Source organism: Palaemon carinicauda, chromosome 22 (genome assembly GCF_036898095.1).
Source record: "Palaemon carinicauda isolate YSFRI2023 chromosome 22, ASM3689809v2, whole genome shotgun sequence".
In the NCBI taxonomy this organism is placed as follows: Eukaryota; Metazoa; Arthropoda; class Malacostraca; order Decapoda; family Palaemonidae; genus Palaemon; species Palaemon carinicauda.
In genome coordinates this window covers 65,027,711-65,037,774 of record NC_090746.1, presented here as the reverse complement: position 1 = coordinate 65,037,774, position 10,064 = coordinate 65,027,711, and the positions used below count along the sequence as shown (strand labels likewise).

At 42.9% G+C, this 10,064-nt stretch overlaps 1 protein-coding gene across 4 annotated transcripts in view; it reads right to left on the bottom strand.

The window, feature by feature from the left end:
* Positions 1-1,351: 1,351 nt before the first annotated feature.
* Positions 1,352-10,064, bottom strand: part of l(2)37Cd (general transcription factor IIIC subunit l(2)37Cd) — a 71,140-nt gene continuing 62,427 nt past the window's right edge. For all 4 annotated transcript variants that reach the window (XM_068346302.1, XM_068346301.1, XM_068346300.1 and 1 more), the window contains exons 4-5: positions 6,310-6,420; positions 1,352-2,504 (exon numbers count right to left, since the gene is read on the bottom strand). In XM_068346302.1, the coding sequence (XP_068202403.1) occupies positions 1,426-2,504; positions 6,310-6,420 (1,190 nt within the window). In that variant the 3' untranslated portion in view covers positions 1,352-1,425. The remainder of the gene's footprint in view (positions 2,505-6,309; positions 6,421-10,064) is intronic.

The window sequence follows — 10,064 nt, the reverse complement described above, 5'->3', positions numbered from 1 at the left end:
TTCAAAGATGAATCCAAATAGGGGTAGTGGCACACCTGACAAACTATTATATTTTGGGAATGTGATCCATGGAAGAGAAGCTTGGATATCCACCTGGTGGAATTTCATGCAGCATCACAAGCATTGGCAAGCTTTCAAACAATTTGATAGGGTGCTGTACTCGATAGTGTTTATCAGCGACAATTGTACCATTGTGGCTTAAGAAAAAAAAGTGCCACTGTCTCTCAGACCCTTCGAGAGTGGGACAACACGGTGGTTGTCAGGGAGGTTTATTTCAAACAAGATGAAATTCCTACCAGACCCACACACACACAAGTCAAGCACACTGCGTAGTCACAAGTCATCCCTACATCCTTGCATGGTGGAAAGGATTCTTGCTCTTTAGAAATCACATTGACTGAACTGCTCGCCATGTATTTTTTCTCTCCAGTCCCAGACCAGTCAGCAGCATTTGAGGACCCAATACAACACTCCTGAGGAAAACTGAACATGTATACCTTTCGGCCCTTCTACCTTTGTTGATTGCACACATTAGAAGGTTAATGACAGTGGGGCTCAAATGAACTTGATGACTCCCAACTGGGTACACATTCTACCTTCACCAGAGAAGCTCCACATTTTCTGCGGGTAAAAGTTTATCACTATGCTTTCAACCAGGTTTTCCAACTATCTTGGACCTTTCCTCTTCATGAAATTTTCTAGGCCAATGATGCCATCATTTCTCACTTAACCAGGTTGATACCCTTTGTTTGCAAATCCAACAGATGAAGGCATCGGATCTCAAAAATATTCTCAAACTGGGGTCAGCTGTAATGCAAGGAACCCCTTAAAAAGCATATCCTGTTGATGCTGCATCAGAATGAAAAATGAATCTAGTAAGGAAAGAATTAAAATAAATAGCAAATTAACCAAATTGGTATTGCAAGAATGACCTTGGGCAGTGAGGACTTTCATTCTTCAAAATCTGATGACTTGTTTGCTAAGAATTATAATTTTGAGTAAATGGCTCATATAACAAATAAAATAACTTACTTTCCCACAAACACTATTTACTGAAGAGATACCAATAAGTTAAAAGTATGATACAATTAATGAAATTATTTTAAATTATTTTATATTAATGAGTTCAAAGAATTAATTTAATTTAGAATGGCCTTTACTAGTAAAAGAAATAAAAATAATTTAAAAAATATAAAAGATCATCAATAAGCCCGGTTGAAACTTTAAATTGTAATCAATGTAATCAATATAATAGCTGAAAATTTCTATTCTTAATACAAATATAATGCATAGGGATTATAATTACTGCACATAGAATGCCACTGATTTTGGTGTAAGTTCTGGTTGCACCTGAAATTATGCTCTTATAGATACAAATCTGGAGACTTAAAAAGCATAGTAAATTTGGATTATATAATTCTAGGGTTAGTTAATTTCTTCTTCAGTTGAATTTCCTTCAGTAGGGGAGTCTGTGTCTGAATTAGACCTCAATTCTTCTTCATCCAGACCCTGTCCTTGGGCTGTTCTTTCAGCCAATGTCTTTTCAATTAGACGAGAAATAATATCACGACACTTGGCTTCTACACCTGATGGTAACCAACCATGTTTCTCGGAACATACTTTATTTGCTCCAGTTAGAATAGAGTCTTCTAAAAGCTTTTGTATTTCAGGTACCTGAATATCACAGTACTGGTAAAACATCTGCCTGTATGGTGGAATCATACCTGGTCTGAATATATATAGCTCTTCCAAGTTCTTTTCAGAATCTCTGTTTGTCTCACTGTCATCATCTCCCCCTTGACCTAAATGTAAGGAATGAATGACGGAAGTCTTTCTCCTAGATGCATTTGAACTTTTATAAGGCAAGACATAATTTGAATAACTGCGTTTGGCTTCTACTTTTGTTTTTACACCACCTGCTTGTCTTATGCGGTAGTCAAAGGTTTGGTATATCCAAGCAGTTGGGTCTTTACGGGGATCATAACCAAATCGGACCCAAAGATTCCTCCAGGGCCCTGTATGGAAGTAGTATGACAGAGTTGGTAGAAGATACTTGAGCTTATCCTTAGTGTAATCTAAACGAACTCTTAAGGCATTCTTTGACCAAATTGGTCGCTTATCAAATTCCTCTTTCAGACCTTGATAAAGAGCATTCTCCATAAATTTTACCCTAATCTGTGACATAGCTCCCTGAAGAGGATGCTTGGGTACATCTTCATCTTTAAAAGTTTGAAAAATAGCGAAGTGTGTCCTTCTCTGCCGAGTGCGACAAATAATATTCTGTGGCATTTTTGATCTGGAGTCGCTATTGGCTTCCCGTCGATATCGATAATCCTGTGGTGTGTCCATGCGAGTAAAAGCAGCAGGTGGCAAGTACAAGGGTGCAGGCTGATGTAACCAATTGGCACTTTCCATTCCTCTTGGAACAAGATCATTATAAATGCAGACTTGTCTATAACCATCTTCTCCCGTCATTAAGGGCACATACTGGAAGTCGCACAAATCTGTAAAAAATAAAATATTTTTAGCTTGTCCCTAAGTTAAAATTTACCTCTCTAATATGATATAGGAATATCCTAATCGTACACCAAGTTTTTTCATATCCTCAAAGCAATAAGATGTAATGGGGTTTACAAATATATCTTGTTATAATTAGTGGAAAAAAATCACTTCAACATAGTAAAACTAATTCATTTATCACTACAGTACGTCCAGTAGACGTTACATTCTGCTGTTGAGAAATTTCAAATGAGATTTATTTAATATTTAATCAACTGACAAAATAAATAGATATCCAAGTGGCACAATTATGGCAAAGGAATAGTCTACTACATATTTTAGTCTGGACAGGAAACATACCCTTGCCTCTGGTAGTCAATAAAAAAGATATCTGCTTTCATCTATTTTACTTATTTAGTGAATATTTTCTAATCTACCATGGTGAAAGACAGAAAAATATGGAAAAATAAGAAAATAGTACTTCATAATACTAAATTCAATAACACATTAGGAAAATATCACATTGGTGATAGATTATACCTTGTTTCACCTACCACTCTATAGCTTCTTAATTTCTCAGAGTCCTCCTCCTTTCTTTATCAAGAGCTTATGTGATCTATTTGATTTTTGTAATTGCCACATGGACATGGTGAAGTCCAGGTATGGAATACTTTAGTGAGGTCATGAATAGGAGATATGAAGGGAATAATTTGATTGATATACCTGAAGCTGAGGAAGACCTTGATGTGCCCAGTAATGAATTCAGTTTGAAGTCGAAGCTATCATTAAAAGACTCAGGAGATAGAAACCCCTGGATACGATGGAATAACTGCAGAGATAATTTTGACCGAAAAAGAAGTGACTCCCATAATATTTATAAGATTATTTTGTGGAATGTGGCATGAAGAGGCAAAAGCTGATGAATAGGAGCTTAGGTGTGTTGTTGAAAATGGCAAAAAAAGAAAAAAAGAAAAAAAAAAAGAAATGAAAATATATAGTACTGTATCCTAATTATAAAGAGACTAGAGGGAAAGACTGATGAAAAGCTGAGACATGAATTAGCCAGATTTCAAAAAGGTAGCTGTTGTGAAAAGAATTTGAAAACCTGGGAATTCTGGAGAAGAGGAATCCAAGCGAGTTGGAAAGTCAATTTATGCAGACTGATAACCTGTGGAATGCTGGAAACTATACCTTTTGCACAGTTAGCTTTAAAAACCTTATGGTATATGTACTGTATGTGTACTTGCATCTGCAAATACACTTGCTGTTAAGAGTAATAATTGCTAAGTAACATAGATTACCTGTTGTTTATATCCTCTAGTTACTTTCTATTCAAGACTAAAACTCTGCCATTTAAGTACTTATCTTTCATTTGTAAGAGCCTTTAACTGAGTTTACCATGAACTAAAGTTACAGGAAATAACAAAGGAAATATTCGGCCCCACACGGTCATCAGTGGGCAGCCTGAAGGACGCGGATGGGGCCACGACCATCACCGACAGCGAGGGCATCCTGGCCAGGTGGAGGTCTCACTTTGAGAACCTCCTCAATGACCAAGCAGACACCCCAGACGATCTCCTGCGAATGACCCCGCAGCATCCCGTCTGTCACTGGATGGCACTACCACCCTCCATCCATGACTTCAACAAGGCCTTGCAGCGCATGAAGCCCGGCAAAGCGCCAGGGCCAGACAACATCCCGTTGGAGCTCCTCACTCACGGTGGCCCCGGCTTGAGGAACCATTTGATGCTCCTTATACTGAAAATATGGGAGACCAAGACCCCCCCCAGTGACTTCCGCGATGCAAACATCATTACCATCTTCAAGAAGGGAGACAGGGAGAACTGTAACAACTACCGGGGAATATCACTACTAAGCATCGCGAGTAAGATTTTCGCTCGGATTCTCCTTGACCGCCTCCTTATTCTCGCAGAAGACGTCCTGCCAGAGTCCCAGTGCGGCTTTCGACCTTCCCGCGGGACCATAGACATGATCTTCTGTGCGCGACAACTACAAGAGAAGAGCCTCGAACAACAACAGCCCATAATGTTCATCTTCTGGGATTTGAAAAAGGCCTTTGACAAAGTACCTCGACCTGCCATGTGGGCTGTCCTCAAAATATATGGCTGCCCACCCGATTTTGTCAAGCTGGTGCGTGCCCTCCATGACGGAATGGTTGGGAGAATCTGCCACCAGAACTCTCTTTCAGACCCATTCCCCATCAACGGCAGCCTGAAGCAGGGCTGTGTTCTGGCCCCAACGTGTTTCTCGCTATACACCGCAGCAATGCTCAACGAGATTCCCCCAGACACACCCTCAGTCGACCTACGTTTCCGCATGGATGGAGGCGCTTTCAACTTCGCTAGACTCCGCGCCAGAACCAAGACCACCTTGTGTGCAGTGCGAGAACTGCAGTATGCTGACGACAATGCCACCCCAGGTCAGACGGCAGAGGACCTGCAGTCGTTAGCTGATGCATACAACTCTGCCTACGAACGTTTTGGGATGCAAGTCAACACAGACAAAACCAAGACCCTCGTCCAACATCCACCAGGACTGATGCTCCCCAACTTCAATACCACAGTGAATGACCAACCATTAGAACAGGTGGACCAGTTCTCCTACCTAGGGAGCATCCTAACATCAGCTCCCACAAGCAAAAAGGACGTGGAGAACAGGATCAGGGCAGCCCAATCCGCCTTTGGCCGACTCAACTGCCGCGTATTTAACAACCACGCACTGACAATGACCACCAAAATAATGGTGTTCAAGGCAGTAGTCCTCTCCACGCTCCTGTATGCATGTGAAACATGGACGCTATATAAAAACGATCTTAAAAACCTAGAACGCTTCCAACAAATGAAACCGAGACAGATCTTGAAAATCCCCTGGGAGAGCCACACCACCAACATTGAAGTCTTAGAACGTGCCTCGCTGACCAGCGTGGAGGCCACCATCATCCACCACCGCCTCCGCTGGATAGGACACGTGCATAGGATGGATCCATCTAGGCTCCCAAAGAAAATATTCTACGGAGAACTGACCCAGGGCACCAGACCACGAGGAGCCCCGAAAATGCGCTATAAAGATCAACTAAAGCGCACCCTGGCTCTAACTGACATCGATCCTTCCTCATGGGAAGAAACAGCCAGGGACAGGAAAACCTGGAGGAGTACAGTACACCATGGCACCGTGGACTTCGAGGAGAGGAGGAGCCAAAATGAGGAGGCTAGGAGGAGAAGAAGGAGAGAGCGATTAGAACAGCCCCGCCCACCACCTACCCTCCCTTGTGAACACTGTCCGCGACTCTTCCACCACAGACTAGGACTTAACAGCCACATCAGACATAAGCACCCACCCCACAGATAGGAGGCTGATGGCTAACGACAGAACCCAATACTCGGACACGAGTGGGCGCCGACGACGACGACGAAAGTTACTGGATCAAAACATTTTTCAAACAGAGGACAATATAAGAAATGTTTGAAATCATCACACTGTGGAACAATTTTGTATCTCGACTTTCTTCTGTAGTTCATACTGAAAATAATTACATTACTACGCATGATAATGAGTAGATCATGAACTCTTGTTAGCATTCAAGAAGGTGAAGCCCGGGATTACCCATACCATGATGATGCAATAGTTTACTTTTACTATCTGTTCATTTTAATTTTAATCTTAATCTCATCCATTTGGCCAAAGAATGACACTTATAAATACTGTATAATACAATTGTTAATGAAAGCATCAGCATCGTCATGAACATGTTACAAATAAAATAAAAAATCAGCTTCTTGAAGCACTTACTATTGAATTTGTAAGTTGTATGGATGATTCCTACTAATTCTGATCTGATTGTTGATGATGAATCCCCAGCCTGTAATGAGGTTTCATTATATATCCCTTCAAGAGGATCCTCTGAAAGAATCATGTTAAAATATTATGTCATATAATGGAAGATCCTTTGAAAGAACAAAAATATTATGATGGGATTTTGAAGTATAAAATTGATTAAATTCTACACTCACCTGATGTTCCTATTGCTTCTCTCTTGTCAACATGTACCATAAAATATCATGAATAATAAAAGAAATTTGTATTTTTCCTAACTATGAAAACCTGAGTCCTTAAATAGATGAATGATTTCAGCTTGGCTGGAATTCAGCTGAAAGAATTTTAATGAAGTGTGTCGGTGGTTACAGGAGGAGGAAGCCTTACCCACTCGCCAGCACACTGATATGCCACTTTGCCCTATGCATAGGACTTGCAGTTTGGTTTGGGAGGGAAGCGAGACCTAAAGGACTCTGGTATGTATTGTTAGGAAAAATGCAAATTACTTCTAAAATTTGTAATTTGTTTCCACACAACACACCCTAGTCCTTTAATAGGAAATAAATGAGACGACCACTTCAACCCAAGAGAGGGGATGAGTAAAGGGCTAGAGACTATCGTTTAAATTTACTTAAATTTGTCTTGAATTTAAGGAGCAAGTTACGCTACATTCTGTAGAGCAGTTACAAAAGGTTCCGGTGAAAACATGTCTAAAGACCTGTGGGTATGCTCCAATAGATAGTGGGCTATAGAGAGAGTCTGTTCCAGACTCCGGCCTTTAATTCTGTACTTATGCCACTGACAGGTTCTTTTTACGAATAGAGCATCAAGCCAATTCCTTTTGACTTAATGGGCTCGTACTAGAGCTAAATCATTAGGATTCTCTTTTTGGGGATACACCCTTTCAATGGTTTCATAAAGCCAAAAGGAAACGGCATTCTTCAAAATCTGCTTTAAAATCCAGCTAGCATCATGAAGGACTAGGTTCACTTCAAGTAGTGTCTCACTTCAAGTAGTGTCTAAGCATCCTCACATGATAAAGAAGAAAATAATCCGGACTGTTGGTCACATCCCTATAAAGAAGAGATGGAGACTCAAACCTAGAGTCCTCAACTGCAGGGTTCTGAGGTTTTGCCACAAACTCTGGGACAAAGGTAAAAGGACCCTTCCCCATCCTTTGGAATGAGATGCATGGCAAATCACCTGGAGTTCACCTACTCTCTTTGCCGAGGCTAACGCCAAGAAAAAAATGACAAATTCAGAGATAATTTGTATTTTTTCTAAAGATACAAACCACTGCTCTGACCATGGAAGCGTTTCAAATGTTAAAGATGCATTTTGAGCAATGATCTGTAATTTTAGTCTTCTGGAAGCATTTTAAATGTTATAGTGAACCAGGGCTGCTTACTGACGCTACCACTGTCAGAGAGAACCCCCAAATGAAAAGAAGGGACCGACGGTTCCCTTTGAGGAGTCTCTTCTGGAGCTGTAAGACACTGTTGGTCCGCCTTTGAAGTCGGAATTTTCGGGATCTTGAACTCCCCTGTGGAGCACTTTCCCTCTATCCCTCTATGCGTTTGTTTGCGGGGAGGGGAATGGGGGGACGAAGACCTGTGGTAAGAACTCTTACCTTACCGTTCCTTCCTGTTCTCTTGATGGCGCAACATCCTTGAAGTCGGAGAGACTGGTTCTGCCGAATGATGTCTGTTCTACGCTAGCGGAGGAGAAACCTGCTTGCGCGATGGTGAGTGTTGATGTGAAGGAGAGCGCTGGAGTGTGCTTGCAGGCGGAAAAGCACTGATGCGGTGGACAACGCTGGCGTGCAGGAGAGCACTTACGAGCTGGAGAGCACTGGCGCACTAGCAAGCGATGGTGTGCTGGCGAGCTGGCAAACACTGTTGCATTGGAGATCGTTGGCGCACTGGCGAGCTGGAGAATGCCGGTGCGCTGGAGAGCACTGATGAGCTGAAGCGCACTGACACGTTGGAGAGTGATAATACGCTGGCAAGCGCTGACGTGTTAGCGAGTGGTGGCATGTTGGAGAGCTCTGGAGTGCTAATGAGTAGGAGAGGGTTGCGCAGGAACCTGGGTCACTGGTGAACGATGCGTTGGCTGGCAATGAAGCGTCGGTGACAAGCGTGCACAAGGATGGCACGTAGAAGGATGATGCACAGAAGAGTGACGCAACGTCACACGGCGAGCAGGCAGCTGCAGAACAGGAGTCAGGACGGAGACGGCAAGTCAGGGGAACGGCGAGAAGTAGAAGAATGGCACGTAAGAAAGAACTGGAACAGGGATGTGCCCATTGGAAGGGAGAACATCCACCGCCACAGGAGAGTCCAAGGCCAAAGCCAGAGGACTAGCGGCAGAGTCATCAGAAGAAGGTCAAGGCCCAGTACATGACATACGAGGAGGCTCCTCTGCGGAGGAAGACTGCGTAGACGAGGCTGAATAGTCAAAGAGGTGCCATTTCACTGATGGTGAAGATGCACATCTAAGGTGAAGAGGAAGGCGAGCACGACGAGAATGATGACTTCCTCTGGGGGCCGGTGGATCAGCAAGCTGACCCTTAGCAGCAGCATTCCTCTGAAGAAGAGTCTATCTGAGTGACAAAGGGTGCTAGGATCGGTGTCCTTGGCAGACATGTAGGTACTACAGGGCCGGTTTTCAAGTTCAGGGCAGATACTCATGGTCGGTTATAGTCAATATACCCACACACTGAAACAAAGAAAGCACAAAAAGCATTAATGGCAGTCCAAATATTTGGAGAGGATGAAGAGCGGCAACGACCATTCACCATCCGAGTCAAAAGCAAAGTGAGCTCATTCACAGGTGTGTGAGTGCGAGGGGTAGCTAACTACCCCCCCCCCCCCCCCACGCTAACTAGAGGGATGGGTAGTTAACCCTCGGTAAATTGTAATGGCTCATCCTTTCAGCTCCCAGGTACGGAACAAACAATCTTTAGAGTGAGGTCCTTATCTGATGCTTGTCGTAGTTATTCCTATGGTGCCCTTCTCAGGGACCTACGAGCTCTTGCTTACAATCCCCCACAGGTGACTTTGGAGGGCAAGACTGCTTGAAGCTCCTCATGAGCATAGATAATTCTCATAATGAGGAAAGGTTCAAATCCTTCAGACAGAAAACCTAGCTAAAGGCTGAGCAATAGCATCGCATTACTGCGAATGAAGTGAGCTTCTCCTGGTAAAGGTAGATGAGAAAATCTACAATCAATTAAAGAGGCTTTGACTGGAGAATTATCCCTTATATGGCACGAAATGCAGAAAATAGCTCGCTTTGCTTGATAGCCCATTGCAAATAATTTATGGAAGTATCCAGACATTTCCTTCACAGTACCCCGCGAAAAACCACTCTCGGATGAGATGCTGGATGGTACAGGGCTTTCCAAAGTATTAGCAGATCTGGGTTCTATTCTGCTTGTGGCCATTTGGGAGCCACCTTGTCCTGAGATCTAGTGTAATCAGAATTCTATTGATTACCCTAGAATCAGGCCAATCAATGGAAAAGCATAAGCGTCGAGACCGTTCCACCAATGTTGGAAGGCATCCTCTAGATCTGTTGCTGGGTCCAGGATTAGCAAACAGTAAATTGGAAGCTTGTTATTGAGCTTAGTGGCGAACAGATCTATCGACAGAGAGCCCCACAAAGTCAGCAGCCTCTTTGCTACTAGAGGATGGAGCAACCAATCAGTTCCCACCACTTAGACCCTAGTG